The sequence below is a fragment of the Saccoglossus kowalevskii genome, chromosome 18 (genome assembly GCF_978046115.1).
Source record: "Saccoglossus kowalevskii chromosome 18, keSacKowa6.1, whole genome shotgun sequence".
In the NCBI taxonomy this organism is placed as follows: Eukaryota; Metazoa; Hemichordata; class Enteropneusta; family Harrimaniidae; genus Saccoglossus; species Saccoglossus kowalevskii.
In genome coordinates, this window is record NC_140658.1 from 15,626,586 (window position 1) to 15,644,786 (window position 18,201).

The window sequence follows — 18,201 nt, forward strand, 5'->3', positions numbered from 1 at the left end:
GTTAAAGCGGGAGGGTCCTCACCTGCGCACGCGCGGGAATTGAGTCCCAAGCGACGATAACAACACACACTAAAACGCAAAGGCTCATGGGTAGACGATTGTTTGTAAACAATGATACGCTATGGCCACCTGACGCATGCGTAGGTGACGACTCCCCCGCTTTAAGAACAAAGCCCCTCAAAATAAGAATCATCAACAACTTTTCAACAACAATTTATCCTGCTGGACAGTCATCTGTTTAGTCATCTTCGCTTAGATGCAATGGCCGCCGAAATCTCGTTGAGAGCGAGAAAGTCGCGACATTGCGTTTTGTCTACTCTCATAGCGTCAAATTCTCTCCCGTCATCGCGTCCACTGTTTCATTGGTTTATGTAACCATGGTAGTTTTAGACAATGGGCACGACGAAAGGTGAGAATTTGACACTACGAGAGTTCACAAAACAATCTCATGATTCTAGCTCCTTCAACGAGATCTCGTGAGCTCTCTCAACGAGATCTCGGCGGCCATTTGCATCTAAGTTGGTTTATGATTAGAACTGGTTATTTCAAACCATTTTTACGAGTAGTCTAGAGGGTGAACCGTTAGGCTAAATGCGCATATTCACTAGTGTAATGATACACACCAGCGATTGTATCCTAACATTTCAGACTTTGTATACATACATTTTGTTTGATAACTTTGCCATTTATTATTTATACGATTGAACAAAATAAAATTGATTTAAATATATTTATATTCAACGTGTCTCAGTGCCTAACTATTAGTTTGAAGTTTCCTGCAGCTTTTGAAATTGGGTTGAGACTGTTCTAATCGCGTAACAATCTCCAGGCACGCATAGCACACCAGTCAGCAATTTAGCTGGCAATTTTGCTGTTTTGTTGTTTGGAACAACATGGCGGTGACAGTAATTGCTCATCGAAATCTAATTTTGACGTGGTTTTGCAAAAAAGGGCGTGGTTTAAATATGGGCGTATTCATTTTTGTAACTCAATGTTCGTAACTCGAAAAATTCAGCATCTCCAGTGCATGATAGATTGATTAATTGATTGATTCGATACAAGATTGTTCGAAAGCCATACTTTTAAAAGCAATCTTGTAAAGAAGTCAGGCGATTACAATCGGCATTCTGATTGGATCTCTCCTAAGGTTCGTGTAGCAGGCGACCCATGCCAATGCGATGAAAACCCAGCTACCCGTGCCGCACCAAGAAGTAATATCATATTGCTGACTGAACCTCAAACTCGCGTCGAGGGAAATTTCAAGTTGCGTGACAAGCAAGCCAATCAAATTGGCCAATATCGAGAAGACAATTTGCAAGACGCGCGACAATGCCGCCTATCCGCTTCGGGTATAGGTTGAGATGTGCTTAACTAACGATCGGCTGTTATCTTAGATTCCGCACCACGTCACACTGACACGATCACGATTAGGAAAAAATATCAAGATTCAGACGATAACCGGCATAGGCGGGGTGGGAGATTAAGTGTCTTATCTTCAACCTGGTCACTGAAAAGCATGAACTTTTCCCCTTTTCCCCTTATAATCTTCTTATTTTCCAATCTTCTTATTTCGTATTTTTTTTTATAATATTATTCTTGGTTTATTTTATCATGAAACTGAGAAGTGGAAGAGCAAATACATTGTGTACATAGGTGTTTCTCAATCAGTGTTATGTTATTAGTACCAGCATTCGACATCATGATTTGCGTATCACGTGACAATACGGGGCATCCCAACAGGAAGCAATACGGCGTGAAACGTGTATGTAATTTGCATATAGACTAGTCATTTTAAATAGTACACTACGGTGAAGAAGCTCTGAATATCAATCACCCCACATTCGCAGTGGCACGGTGTCATGATACACAATATATCAAGAGACAGAAGGAAGACTAATTATGTATGAACAAATAAACGAAGTATATTGGATAAATGTACAGTCGTACTAAAAAAAGAATGCATCGAGTTAACTAAAATAAACAGAGACTTCAAATAATAAACGCATTGAAAAAGAGAGAAAAACATACACGACGACCTCACACTGCATTCACCTTGTTGTCAACATATCGTGTTGATTTTCGCCGTTAATGAACGTCAAATCCACACCCGATATCCCGGCACGGTTCACCCATAGTATATTCGGCACCAATGATCAACACATATGCCGCTCGTGTATTTACGCTCAACACAAGCTTATCATAAAACTCTCGGCGGGCTCTAAATATAGCATTTTGTATCCTTCAACTCCCAGGAAATCAAAGAAGAATGTATCGGCAACTAAAATTAATTAACACGTGACACTTATTCGCACTGTTATGTTTACACGACGTTGACGATCGGTATTTTTTTTTTTATAGATGGAAGGCAGGTGTCAAAGGCGTGCGATGAAATCATCTGTCGTATTCTGTTAGAATATTGATCAGTGAAACCTCGACGCACGTGTATCGTTGACACCGTGTCAAAGTTCATCATGGAGACGTAGCATCAATATTATATCCAACATCGTGACGAAACCGACATTGTCACTGTCGAAAAAAAATTAGTGCACGACAGCCCGGTAAAAAGATATTTTCCGGCCCCATAATAGCATTTTTCGCACGATCCGGGCGGTTATGGTAATCGCTCGTGATAAATTCCATCATTACGTTGTCATCTGCTTGAAACGAAATGGATTAATTCAGCTGTTACATATATAGCCCCCGATTCGAAAACATGCCAAGAACGAATACAAATTCTCGTCTGCAATCCACAAATTGCGGGAAAATAAAATTAAAGTAGAAAAACAGAGTGATTGGAATGACCAGGCGCAGACGACACTAGAAAACAAGTTTAAATAAATAGTGTCAATAGCCCTTTAACATTTTCACATATTCTGAATAATTGATACGCCCATCACGATTTTTGTCAGCGACTCGCATCATTCGCGCCACGCGTTCTTCGGTATAGTCAGCTTTAGTGCAGTCTTTCATGGCAACTTTAAGTTCATCAAACGTTATGTATCCGCTATTATCCGTATCAATCATCCGAAATGCAGCTAATATCTCTTTTTCCTCTTGCGGCGAAAGATCTATGAACAAAAAACAAAACAAGAAATTAGTATAACACTTTTTAAAAAACTTTTTATTTCGATCTTTTTGCTAAGAAATGTTATTATTTACCGAAACTTCACATCAAAAATATCGCCTGAAATAAGAAATCAAAGTAGCAACAGAAGTACTGGAACTAATTGGTCGTCTGCACTCAGCTGGCGTTGAAATGTAACAAGTCAATGTTGCTTCAGGGAATATAAAGACACCGTGGATCACAGCAGGGCGCCAGAAATGAAAGTCAGACTTAGCTCTTTTTCAGATGAACGATTTTCAATTGATTGCAAATCATTTTGAACGCATGAATTATTCGGAACGATATAGTGGAGTCGTCTGAGATTGTTTCCTAAGAGGCAGACTATTTGATACTCCGGGGTGCGGATGGCAGAAGTTTGCACAGAAAAAATATGGACAGTCTGCAGCGATCAATTACAGAAGAAAACATATTCTGCATGTCTGAATCTTAAGGCCAAGAAAAATATCACGCTCATTGTAAATAAAACTACAACATAAACACTAAGTGAAGATTAAAAAACATTTTGCAAACAGTTTTTCTACCACCCAACAGCCGTAATGCGCAGAAGGTTCACGCGAGATCTCTGAATTCCAACGCGATGAGAAACGTTCAGTAGATGGCGAACACATTGACTTTCTGTACTTTAAGTTCAAATTCAGTGTCAAATTAAGAAAGGCTTTGAACTTGAAAGTACAGTATTGACAATGTCAGAATCACGCTCTGAATTCCAACGCGATGAGAAACGTTCAGCAGATCGCGAACACATTGACTTTATGTGTTTTCAAGTTCAACGTCAGTGTCAAGTTAAGAAAATATTTGAACTTGAAAGTAGAATATTGACAATGTCAAAATCACTCAACATATGGTATCGTTTATTTCACATGATTAGTTTACATCATTCATCCAAAGAAACGGCGGTTGAGCAAGGATGTTTAACTACAACAGAAAGACCCTATAAAACACAAGTATGTTTTATGTGCAGTTATTATAAACAGTAGAAATTCCAGTCCTATCGACTGCCACGTGGATGTCAAGCATATGGCACAAGCGAAATGTGCACATACGAAGACGACAAACACAAAAATGACAATTTAGTATGATAAACTTTGGACACGAACTATATGTGTTTGGCACAATTTAGGCGGGAGGCATCTTCCATTTATGTATTCTATATGATGGCGCGTTTGACCCATAGAAACACAGAGATCATCATCTCGGCGTTATTTTCGAACACCGTGAATCGACCCGAATAATGCCAATCTCGCTATTTACGATTCATTTACACTGTATGTGTTTCTCATGAAGTATGTTGAACCATTATAGTTCCATGGTTGAACTCACGGGTAAATATTAGAGCCAAGTATGTTTACTCAACAGTGAAGGGGGGCTAACCGGAGGGGACAACTTTGAAAACAATAAAAAACACGTAAACAGTGATACGTTGATTGTAATTTGGGAAAATGTGGCAAAATATAATGGACATGAGTGGTGAATAATTGAACACGTTTGCATTAGTATATGATACAATTGATATAGGAGTATTAGTATTGGCCATAATTGGTTTATGATTTGTCATATTGCGGTCGGGAGTTGTCCACACGTGACCTAGAAATTCAAGTTGACACCTTAGTTCCGTGTAGGATTATTTTATTTATTTATTTAGTTAGTTTCGGGTACCTTCCATGGGGTAACCAACGGACATGAAGGCCAATTTACAGATCTAAACGAATACAATACAGACCACAACAATTACAGGACACTACATTTTACAACGGGGGGGGGGGGGTTAAAATTAAAGTTAAGCCTTTCATATGTATCGGAAACATGTAGAATTATTATTATCTTGACATAGGGGGGAACTTCCTTAAGTCGATGCGACTACGATGAACTCTATAAAGATCCGTAAATGTCTAATAGAAGCTTTGGAACATATATTGCCAAATAATCAAGTTTCTGATTTCAGTTAAAATGTAATAGGGTACTCCTATTATGTAATGACAGTTTAAAACGATTGCATAGGTCTCTATAATTACTAGTAGAATACTGTAAGTTAGACTTAAAACATAAACAAATAATAAACTTGCGCTGGAACAATTAAAATTGGAATATTCTAGTTGACTGCAGAGTAACTAATCTGTGCATTATGTAAAGCACCCAAAGCGTGGAATTCTATATTAACTTGTTTTTCCTTCGATGTATGACTATTTTGAAGTCTGAAATCGTATGCCTGAGTATCAAGCGAATAGGACGCTTACGTCGTTCGTTTAGGTAAATTGAACAAATTAATCGTGTGCCACCCACAACTTACCACGACGTTTTCATATTTTTCTATTCGGAAAACACTATAGCAAACCTGAAACAACCCAAATAAATCAAAGTTCAACTCTCCAAAGCTCCTCTGCATATGTAGAGTATAGGCAATTATTATATCTAGAAAATAAAAATTCCCTACAGTCAGTGAAGGAGCAATGGCATTAGAGGTTAGAAGATTTTGTTTACATACGCTGGATTATGCAAATTAGCTTTTTAATATGCACGGTCATGGCTCCAATACTACCATGTCTGGACATTACCTCAAGGTATATTGAGAAAAAAGAGTTCCGGACTACATGTGTACGTGAAAAAAATTCTCCTGGATTTTAAATGGTCAACTTTTAATCTTAAGGGGAAACTTATCTCAACGTTTACGACGACAATTCCTTATCTCACTTGGAGAGCATAATTTTGCTGACTTGCAGGATTTTGCAATTATTCTTAAATTCAGGGTTAATTTGTCCGTACAGTGAACCCAGTAGATGTCTATAAAATTCCAATCATCTTTAGAAAGTTTGAACTCTTTTTATCATTCTGCGCGATAGGGATTCCCCCCCCCTGTTTCTCAAATTTCATCTAACGTTTCACTGTTTCTGATTCACCCATTTTGTTGAAACAACTCTCACTATGCGAAAATAAATTAGCTATAATGCGAATCTTGGCGACTCCTAGATTGACTCGAAGTCGATACACCAAGTGGGAAGTTGGTACTAAAGAATGCAATAACATTCCCTCATTGATTGCACGTCGGTCGCATTTACGTTTGAATATAACATATCATGTACGTGATGTGATGTGGAGCCCAGTTATTACTATCGTGCGTTCAATCTTAGTCACGGCCGAGATATATAATTGCTCACTGCCCATAATGCACCACGAACTCGCGAGGTAAAAAAAATTGATCAACTACGTTGTTCAACAACCAGTTTGCCGTGTCTTTACAGCTTCGTTCCTATACCTAGTATTTATACATTGCCTAGAAGCAACGTCTGTCGGGTAACAGGCAAACAGCTGTAGAATCAGAAACAATAATCGTTCGTGATTTGTTGGTGAAAATAAAACGGGTGTGAGCTGAGGTGTGAAATACGAAGTTTTGGAACAAAATGGTGGCCTCCTGTCACCGGGCGAGATGGGGAAACATTTAAGCTAAGCTAAGTGGTCCTATGTCATGACATATTCATGAAACGAGTGTATTGCCTTTAATTAATCATGGAATCACACGCTATGGGTCGCATGCTAGAGACAAACAATTACTTGTCACAATCGTAGCTGAACATGAGGCGTGACTCTACGTTCGGAATGACTCGCACTGAAGGGTAGAACATCGGAAGACCCGGAAAAGAGAACGTCCAAGGTAGATATACTCAGGCACCAAGTTAAATGTCAACGTCAGACAACCGCTTTATGTGTAGAAGTAGATACAATGGAAAACAACCAATCTAATAAATGGCCGGCGATAACTCGCTGTAAACGAGAAGGCTCGAGACTTTGTTTAAACCGTCAAATCCCTGTTTCATTCTCTTCCGTTCCGACGTCTGCTGTTCCAAATACTTGGATTGTATGTGCCAAGTGAACGTTGAACGCGCTGATCACAGATAATGAAACACTATATGAGAGATAAAACCAAGTCTCACGTTTAACGAGACTTGGCGGACATTTGCATGTAAGGCGGGGAGGATTCGAAGCAATAATTGAAATCAGGGAAAGCCATCCATGGAACTCGAATGCAAGAGTGATATTTGTGAGTAACATATCTGCGGGAAACATGGTAGACTCACAAATGCCCTTAAATACATCGGGACGAAATAAAATAAAAGAGCACAATGGAATAAAATATGAACATATTTTGAAGGTTTAAAAAACTTCAAGTAATAGCGTAACCCATATCATGCGAAGCAGATTAGCTGAAGTATGTCGACGCAGCTGTCATTGCTTCTGAATAAAACACGTGTTAGTTCTCTAAAGAATTGAACTCTGTTCCATATTAAAGGGCGCCTGTTATTTCCATACAGACCGCTGTCGGTTGTTTTGGGGTTGTAGTAATACTCGACATTCAAGTTGAAGTATTTAGGGATTCGGCGGATTACGATCATGGGAATTTGGATTTGTCATGATAGTGATTTCTTATATTTTATCTCTATAACAGGCGCGATTTTATCCGCTCATTATGAATTGGTAAACTTAATTGTCCTATTAATCATGAGGAAAGTGAAATAAGAGACGACAGACAAGCCCCTACCAAGTCCTGGTATTATTTATCGTTCTGTGCGACACGTGACCGTGCACGTGTAAGTGAAATCTGGCATGGTTGACACCAATCATGGACAGCACGTGACAACATGAAATGTAACATGATTATGTGTACGTTTTATACTATATCCGTATGTACTTCATACTAGTACACGTTTCATTTTTGCTATTTGAGTTGGCGACGAAATTGCTCGAAGGTGGTAAGTGTATTCAGCAGATATATGAATACACATATTGTAAGATTTCGAAAGCGTCAGACCAAACTACCACATAGACGTTTCTGTTTTCAGTAAAACATTGAATATATTAAGATTAAAAGACAGTTTAGATATTGCGAAATAAACGGGAATATTGTCGCATTTCCACCACTTGGACACTATGTAAACCTTCCGTGACTGACGACCATGGATGCTTGTATTACAATATGCTAGCACGCAATTTCAAGCACAAATGGGTAATTTGTCGCAACATGTTTTTTTTTATCCCCTTCACTGCTAGATTACACAGCTTTTAGCAACAATGGTGATCTAAAAACAAGCCCCGCCCAAATCCTGACGTGTAATTCAATCCTTCAAAACATAGTTCTTTTGAAAGTCCTACTAAATGATAGGGCGGAGAATCAAAGAAAATTGGGCATTGAGGCGAACAATGCCCGCGATGTGGAGTACCAAATAACGTAGGTGAAGTAAGAGCAAATTGCACATTTTAAATGCAAACAGTTGAAAATTGAGATTGATCTGAAAGACTCGTATTCCATATAGGACATCGACATGACCCCTGGCAGGGTCTGTCAAACTGAAGTGTTTGTTTGCCATGTTCTCGATTCAATTACGCGTCCGGTATATCGCGTTTCGAGGGCAGAGCCCGAGTCACACACTTTGCAATATTGTGTTCATATTTATATATTCACCACAGAAATGAAAAAAAATAGTGCATACAGTTTCAGAACGTGTATATAATGCCAAATTAAAGAGAATGATACAGCATGGCTTTCCAAGTAGCAAATGGCGTCAACGTTTATTTAAGAATACATGAACACACACACTTTTAGAACAGGAATTTCCAGCAAATCTACGAAGGTATTCTTTATGACTTACTATTTGTAAATCCAAAGAAATCCAAAGTCTCAGTTGTATGTATTTTGACTAATTTTGAATTCAAAATGGCTGGCTACCATTGAAACCTTTCGCTCAGCATAATATCAAGTATTTCTAATGTTATTTTTCTACAGTATTGATCGAGTTGAGATAATTAACACTACGCAACTTTCACAAAGCGCGCTGGCGCATTCTAATCGTCGTTTAAATAGATATCTTATTCAACTAAGGTTGTTAAAGCGGGAGGGTCGTCACCTGCGCACGCGCGGGAGTTGAGTCCCAAGCGACGATAACAACACACGCTACAAATGCAAAGGCTCACTGCATGGGCAGGCGCTTGTTTGTAAACAATGACAAGCTATGGCCATCTGACGCATGCGCAAGTGACGACTCTCCTGCTTTAACGTCGGCATGAGATTCAATATTGAACACGACGAAACGACTGCTGTGCATGATGTTCTACACTCCAAAGTGAGATAAACGTCATAGTTGGGTGAAAAATAAGCTTAGGGTGGATCATGTTTTCCTTCAGAAGTATGTTTAGTCATCTGAGAAAAAAAACGTGTGCGCGAATCTCTGCGAGGGTTTGCAGCTGAGGTCTAACATCTTTGGGCCGGGCATAACGCGTTGCAAAATAAATACTCAGGCAAAAGTCGTGGATTGGGAAGTTGCAATTTGAATATCCATGGAAGACGTCAAAGGCAACTCACATTCAGTTAGTGAAGTTTGCCCGAGAGCGAAATTTCCGATGGCATCTGTTTTTCGCTATTATAATATTTGAGATTCGTGAAACATCATTGATGCCAAAAACGTTCACTTGATAATTATGTGACATGAAGCTCGTGAACTGACGTCTGTTAACTCAATCAAAACCGTTCATGGTACTTTTCGTTTGATAGCGTCCCTTTTCTATGTAAGGAGGCGGCGAAACCATGGTTACGTCGCGGTCAATATATCTTGTTTTTCAGAATGGGCGCTTTCACTCACGTCTTTATCTCTCAAATCGATGTAGAACCAAACCGTCGATTTCCATTTTCTTTGTTGAGACTAGTATTGTTTACGTCAAACCCTAAGTGAGATTCCGGGCTTGAAGAGTCAGACGACTAACCCCCTTTTTTATGATTCACTAGAAACAACAACAGGCAAATGAGCAAACATAATTGCGAATATCACAGATATTCATCAGTTCTCAACTATAATGTCACCTCAAGTCATTATACAGTATTAATGACTCGCACGTGACCCAATTTTGTTAAATCGGCGTGACGATGTTGGACACGAGGTGTGCACATATAATAGACGCGGCTATGTAGATACACCCCCAGGGAAATATGTCTAAAACTAAGGACCATACAGGAAATGAACATATCTCCTTACTGTAATTTTCTCTCGCCAGGATAATGTCAACACGGAGACAGGCGGTCAGACGGAAAACAGCAGTCTTTGGAATACGTAGACATTCCCGGAACAGGATGGGTGATTTTTTTATTACTAGGAATTGAATAATTCGGATAATTTGTTGTGTAATTAATAGCGACACTGTGGTTCTATCTACACTACAACATTCGTTGAATAATTTAACAGAACGGCACTTTCTGTCTGTTGTGGTTTGGCGGGAAAACGCACAATCGTGTGCTAAATAATTTGTGTTTGTGCCGTACGATGTTACTTTTGTTCTCAGTTTTCTCCGCCATGTGGAGAATAATTAAAATGGCGGTGATCGTTGGTTTCCTATGTGGGTCCCATGCATGTTTACAACGTGTGTAAATTACATTGCTTGTTCACACGAGCGCGGTCTGCACCGTGACGACGACGACCACCGCAGTTTGTTGTGGTTTGGCGGGAACATGCACAAGCGTGCAACTATTAATTTTCGTGTCATCGTACATGATTCTGTGCATGACACCGTAAGTAACATTGCCCACCCTTATGCATACAGATGTACAATTACGTGTTAACACGTAACCATGCGTCCATCATTGTATGTTGATACGCTTGTAAATAACATTAACGTAAAAGTCGAAACAACCTAGACTAGAAGTCAATTCACCAGTCCAGCCAACTATGGCTCCCTAAGTTGCTTATATTTAATCAGATACTATTTCGTCATCATGCTTTGTTACCTTACCTGTTTATACCTCATTAGGGCGTTTTTTTATGGCAAGATGGCGCAAACGGAAGTTCTTCGCAGGTATATGGTTTCTCATATTTAAATCATCATAACTCTGAAGATAATCATTTTTTTATTTTATTTTTTTTCAAATTTATAATCAATATACATAACTTGATAAATACAAACACCAAAATAGGCTCTATTTGGTTCCCCTTTAATATAACACCACCGTCGTACAACTGAACGGGGAAACCTTCTCTGCCTCGCCTGCTGTTACCTATCTAGAACACATACGTCATCGATAATTTGCGGGGAATGACCAAAATAACTACTTGTACCCGCACCCATACTGGTAACTTTTTATCACGCCGAAGAAAATGACAAATACACTGCATGTGGTTGATTTGCAAAGAATATGTCAAACCACAAGTCACTGCGACAGGGTCTTGTCATCGCCTTGTTGTTCAGGACAATAATGTATTTCGGATTTTGGTACATAGGCGTTTTAAACGCTTTCCATCATTTGCATTGAACTTGCTAGTTATTTGTCAGTCGCCTTTGTCGAATAATAGTTGGCATAGCGGTAACAAAAACAGTGTTCACTTGTTAGTGTTGGCTTTGATTTCTCATCGACGATCCATGGGTGGTGCGCGTATAACGGATAATTATAACGCGAATAACAATAACATAATCGAGTTTTGTTGTCCCACGGCGGCTAAGGGCCATGTTTCAACCCACTTCGTGCCGAGCTTAGCAACGTTTAATAGTGAAACTCTAAACAAACGGTTCAGTAACACTGAACTGGAGGATCGGCATGCCATTCATAATATACAACAATGTGGAAACATTTCTCTGGCTGTGACATCGTCGAAAGCGGCCCGGGCATCCACTGTAGCACGCCGCGCTAAGATCGAACTTTATAGGTTTGAAGAAGAAAAAAAAAAACGGATGCGTGTTTGTCCGTGTGTATACACTCCAGTTGACCTGTGTTTTAATTTAAATTCGCTGCTAATCTGGCAATATCATTGTGAAGTATTCAGCTGACACGTTCAACAAATTCCGATGGCGTTCACATGCGTACCAGTAAAGGGTAGAATTACCCTAACAGCCAAGAAGATCTAAACAACTTTAAACATGTATTTAAACAACTCGTATTATAGCCTAACACTGGTCGCGGATTTGTTCTCAATGACTTGTTATACCCTGCAAACAAATTCCCTGGCAAAAGTATCCCTTCCCAACAAATCCGACATAAATCACCGACCACAATTGTCATCCGGGAGCATTAGCATTAGACGCTACAAAAACACCGGCATCCAGTGACATGCGAACAATTGGACAACTGACGTATTGATCCGACGAGCTACAATGGGATTTATTGCCAATGTTTTGCTATAGACGGCAGAGAACGCACGTAACAAACGATCGATGTAAACAGCCTCAGGTGAAAGCTAGCAACAGTCACGCTCGTCACCACAATAAATGACACGGCTATGGACTTGCGGCACGGCGATTCACGCGATAGGTACTTACGCACTTGTCAACTCAAATACGCCTGTGCATTTACAAGCTAAAAAGCAAAATGATTAATAGTGCATTAAAAGCAGAACCGCTGTCAGTGAGCGTAATAGCTTCATCTTCGATGTGAAATACTAGTCGCATATGGTTAAAAGACAAATATACAAGGAGTGCATGTCCGGGATGCCAATCCGATTTGTCGTGACCCTGCCTCGGTTTTTAAAAAAACGTAATTAGTGTTGTAAGCTCGGCGCTGCGGTTTTGTTTCGTAGAATACTAGTCAATATGTTAGTGACAGACATTTAATTAAAACTCACCGGGCACCCAATCGTCATCGTTGCTTGATTCCACACAGCCCATATTCAAGTCCGTGTAATTTCTCCTCGATACTGGCCTGAGCTGCTGCTACAATCCCTGTTGCTGGTTCACCGTTCTCACTGGCGGATCACTGGCCACTGTTGCTATTATGTCAGCCGAGTGGGTTGTTTTTTTTCTCACGTGTTCCGCACAATAATTGTTTCCATACGGCGCGCTCTTTAAAAACAACACGCCTTGTAGTGTCCACCCGCGCTAAACGGATCGCTACTTACTCCGCGGGCTCACTCACTGACAGTGTAGTTGACCTTTGACTTATTAGAGGGCCGCCTTCATTGGGATCGTTTATGATTCGTCGTGACGTCAGCAGATTCACATCACACGCCCGATTACGCGTTATCGAGGCGCGAAAGAAAGGTGGCGGACCTAACGATTAATTAGTAATTGGCATCGAAGCTAATTACGTGAGTTAAATAGAAAGTAATTTGAAGACCGGGAGAGGCCAGTCAACTCAGGAACCTTCATAAGCCTGAGAAAGTACATCGTTTAAGGGTGAATACACACAGAAACAAATAATTATAGGCACTGTTAACGAGAAAAAAAGACTCTGTACCGTGTTACTTAGCTTGAACGCGATTATAATTGATTTTGACACTTGTAGGCAATTACGTTGTGTTTGACCCACTGCATATGCGTCAACTGAACCGTTAAAAAAAAACGCGTCACCCCACTACTAGTTATTTCCAAATCGCACATCACTGGGCTATTGCCTAGTACATGTATTAATTACAACCTCCCTTGTGTCCGTAGCTTATCATCGAATTCCGATTCGTCAACGACCCCGTTGCCAACCGCCCGTGATATGAGCTCTTAACGGTCACTGTACACTATGTACCGATTACCGCAAAACTACACAAGGTTGGCAGCACCAGGGGCGCAATGACAGTCTTGCTTCGGTTCTAAACGAAACGTTGCATATGACTTATGAACACAGCGCCCTCTGTGAGCGCTTCGTTTTTTTTTAATTTTCAGCCCGCCAGTGAAATGGAACATTGCGATGTAAAATATTCCTACAACGGACTCAAAGAATATGTAAATTATGCCAGAATCAAAACAATTCAAGTGACACGTTGGATAACTCACGGTTATTTATTCACCATTAACACAAATTTCTTATCTATCTTCTATTCGACTGAACAAGAACGGAAACACATTCATGACCGGGTGACGACATTCCCACATTTCGGCAGATATTGTTTGTTGATGTTCAAGCTGGAATGTTTGTTTTTTTTATGGTAAATTAAGTAGAACACAAACAAACCAAATCATCAATGCATATTGTGCGTTGCATTCCACAATAATTCCTTGCAGCTGACCCACCCGCACCTTGTCTCCAACTAGTACCAAATGATACAATCTTGTATTTATTGCGCATGCTCACCCGTCAAATTACTTGAACTTATTGTTCGGATTTTTTTTTATTATTTAGTGTTTTTGTTGGACCTTGTATAAGTGTACATAATTGCCAGTGTGTTGATTTATCGTGCTAAAAAAGGTTCATACGACTGACACGCTATAACGTATTTGTTGGTGACATAATAAAATACGCAAAAGCGCGTGCGCTTTAAATTCGAGGTACGTACCATGAATTCAAACTGAATGCGTATTTCAATAGCTCACACAAAAATAAAAAAAAATAAACATTTCTCTATATATTTTAGAAAGTTTTTGATTAAGAATTGTAGCTACTAGAAAATAACAAAGAAAGTATTGAAATATTCATTCAATATTCATATTACATCGGTATATCACATGGATGACGTCACTGAAACCACTGCGCAACGATTCTGCCCTGCCCGATACTCGCCTTCGGCTCTGGCATCATCAATATCATAGTCATGACCACCATCCCTTGGGCAGGCAACAAATCGTGATATTACCCTCACAAGCATGTGTTATTATTTAAATAACGACAAGACAACTGACGATGTCCCGACACGCCATTTTAACAGCTGCACACATATCAATAACCAGCAGCTGGCGTGTGACTGCTTTTTCGGCGACAATTTCATACTGAGCTACATTGCAACGAATACCGTTGTTTATGCTTATTTATATTCCGCGTATATTGTAGTCAGAAAAAAACGGTAATTTGTTCAAGAGATCGCGTCGATGACGTCACACAACACATTCATCACTGCACGATCATATAAACATACTATATTAAACCGATATTTGATTGATATTAATTTTCGTTTATGACGCTGTGCGTCAAGAGTTGTGTGTACAGCAGTTGCTTACGTCACAATTTATCATTTCCCCCAGCCCGGCTGTGCGTTCCCATATAAAAAATATGATAGTTGTGACGTCACACGGTTAACGGAAGTCAATGCTCGCTCTTGTTAGCGTGCATCGAGTAGGCCAAGGTATGGACATCTTGAATTTTCAAGGTGAATGTTCCGGCGAAGCACTCCATTATCACCTTGAAGTATTTCATTAGGACTATGTGTATGTGACAATGCCCTCACAGTTTAGAATCAGTTTAACAACAGCCAATCATATAACTTCTTTCTTCAACGCGCTTGGCCAAGCTATCAAAATCTTCGAGGCGGAGCTAAGTCACTAAACACTCCGCGTTGCTATTTAAGACGCGAACCACTCTACCATGTATTTCTATGGACTCTGCGCGAGCTGCTGTGCACTGATCAAAAAGCCGGTGAAAATAGCTAAAATCGAGAAAACAGCACAAACTTAACTTTGAAGAAATCCAACCAAATTTAATATGTTGCATATGCAGGGATGACAACAACCATCCCAAAATACCGTTTTCTGAGAATTTATTGGCCTTTGTTTCACCATGCTATGATGGTTACCAGGCGGTGAAAATGCCTGACCCGAGAATAAATGTCGCTGAGCACAGCTAAAGCTGTGTTGGCTTGGATGTCGAGGCGATACAGCGACAATATCCATACATCATGCAACTCACTGATATTCAGACCAAAGCTATTCAAGCTTTACTTAATAATAGTGGTAATAGTGTTGTCACCACTGTTGACTACTATAGAAGAGTAGGTGTTATACCCCAAAGCTCGTGATATCACTGCAACACATATCGGCAGTAATGAAGCCGAAAACATCAGAAATGCAGATCTCCGAGCGCTTTCTGGCAGTCTTTGTTTGTAACAAAGCATTCTATTGGTCGGTAAACTTTCTATCGCGCAACCACGTGACATACACGGTTATGAATGGTATTACCGCACGGTGTTGTAGAGGGAGGAATGTCCGAACGGAACAACACCGTGCAGGCGGACGATGAGGTATGGATGAATTGAGGACACCATCCCGCTCCTCCCATAATCCTTAGTGCCGACAGTTCCGGTATAAATATTCTTTTCGGCAAAGTCTCCCACTTTCTTGGGCCGAGTTCAAGTTCGTTGTAACGGACCAGCTATTGGCAGTACAAAGCGGTGTTCTTGTGCGAGCTACTGATACAACAATGTCCCCGCAGCATACCCATATGTCGTGCTACACTAAGCTTTAATTTGAAATAAAGAACACATAGTTTTGAGTATTTTGTATTATTTTTGTTAATTGCGCTCCGATATACCCTTGATTAGGATTTATCACAAATTAAAAGCACTCTTTCGGTCATATGTAATGATTTGATTCATTGTAGTAATGAGGGGCAGTATCGTCTGTTGATATTTTGATTTTGCATTTTTTGTCGCTAGAGGGCGTCTTTATAGCAAGTTTTAAAATAGTACAGTAACTACTATGAAGTTCGCATTTACTGTAAATGAATCAGTCGAGTAGCCATCGACCTCAGCAAAATATCATTAACGAGTGGGTATCTAAGATTTCACTTGTTTTTTACTAGAATGAGGTCAAGCTCCGATTTTCACACCTGTTGTTGACGTACTCGTGTTCCCTGAGAAAACTAATCCAAAGTCTCCCGTGACTTTCAAAAGAAACCATGTAATGTACACTGTAATCCAATCATGTGCAACTGGACATATTCGCTGCCAGAGTTATTAAAGCATGACATTAAGATTGAACTTCAAAATTAAATCGTGTATTATTCGACCATTTGTTTTGACCATTCGATATTCGTTTTCATTTATGTATGTGTATGGTGAATGCTTTGGCGGATGTAACACTACGCCTCTCCCTCTCCTGCATTGGTTGCCATTGATTCAGTAAGTTAGAGTTGAAAATATATTGCAGTACTTTATTTTCTGCTCCGATCATACAATTTCCTTTATTTGAGGTTACAGAGTATGGCATATTTTGTAAATGCTATATTTGGTTCATCCTTTTTTTTTTCTTAGGATTTGGACATAACATACAGACATTTGGAAAGTAATCTCCTGCCCGCCGTCACACGCATAAATTACCTTGGCGACATACATCCCAGGGTTAGATATGTGATGACCAAATTTTGTAAATCACCAAACTTTGCTCACCAAAATCGGATAAGAATTTGGCGTAAACGATGCCAAAATTCCCCCTGAAACAGATTAAAAGTGAACCAGTTCAGTGAATTAGATGGGGGGAATTTTTTCACGTAATATTGTTGTTTTGTTCTGAAAAAAATAATAATTAATTACACAATCTGCATCAATTATAATGCATGACATGATTTCCATAAATTAATAATTCATGATATGCTTTGAATAAAAAATAATTAATTAAATCAACAAGAAGCTTTTTGTTACACTTTTTTCAACTTTAATATAGCGATATGTCATGTAATTCAATACGTTTCAAAAAACCCAATGATTTTTTAATATAAAATCAATAAATGCCGGGTGACTCTTCTACCCAACCCCATTTAGTTCAAAAGTGTAGGCCCTTATCTGTTTCGAGAAATTTTTTTCCCTCCATTAAGAACGGAGATTCCCTAATGATATGGTGCGCAAAATACCATACAAAAATATGATCTCCCTGAGGGACGACGTCAAAAGTTCGATGTCAGATAAAAAACTTATTTGCTTTAGTTTGGGAGTGGGGGTTGGGGGTTGACCTCAAAAAGTTTCTATCCTACAAAAACAATTTTATTTTTTAATGAAGTAAAACAAATTTGTAGTTCATTTTTATTCTATCCACTCATGAACAGAAATAACAGAAAATGAAGAAAAAAAACATCCAAGACGAGGAAATGGTTTGGTCCGAGTGTAAATATGTGTGTCAAATGAGGTGCATTTGTAAAGTCTTTTTACACCCACCCGATAACCAACTGCCATACTACTGTCCGATTATCCATTTGTATTTAATGGTGAATATAGTCTGACGCCATGACCAATATTTATCAATTAAGTTTCAGTGTGGGGGGGGGAGGATTTGAAGAAAAACTAAAGGAATTAAGTTTTTTATCCGCATTGGTGTTTTTACGCCGTCCCTAATTCTGATCAGAAGATTTTGCTCACCATATACCCCCATAATAAGTAGGGTATTACAATACGCACTGTACACTTTGGATAAATATGCTGAAA

General features: G+C 39.4%; 1 protein-coding gene across 1 annotated transcript; it reads right to left on the reverse strand.

The window, feature by feature from the left end:
* Positions 1-2,813: 2,813 nt before the first annotated feature.
* On the reverse strand, positions 2,814-12,990 carry LOC100367030 (calmodulin, striated muscle-like). The gene is made up of 2 exons (XM_002740324.3): positions 12,712-12,990; positions 2,814-3,068 (listed from the first exon to the last, which is right to left on the reverse strand). Exons 1-2 carry the CDS (start codon positions 12,752-12,754, stop codon positions 2,845-2,847), a joined length of 267 nt encoding a protein of 88 aa, XP_002740370.1. The 5' UTR covers positions 12,755-12,990; the 3' UTR covers positions 2,814-2,844.
* Positions 12,991-18,201: the final 5,211 nt, after the last annotated feature.

Coding starts and splice junctions, on each gene's coding strand:
- LOC100367030 (XM_002740324.3), bottom strand. CDS start 12,754: ATGGGCTGTGTGGAATCAAGCAACGATGACGATTGGGTGCCCG. Junction 3,069..12,711: donor CGATGACGATTGGGTGCCCG/GTGAGTTTTAAT, acceptor TTTTGTTCATAG/ATCTTTCGCCGCAAGAGGAA.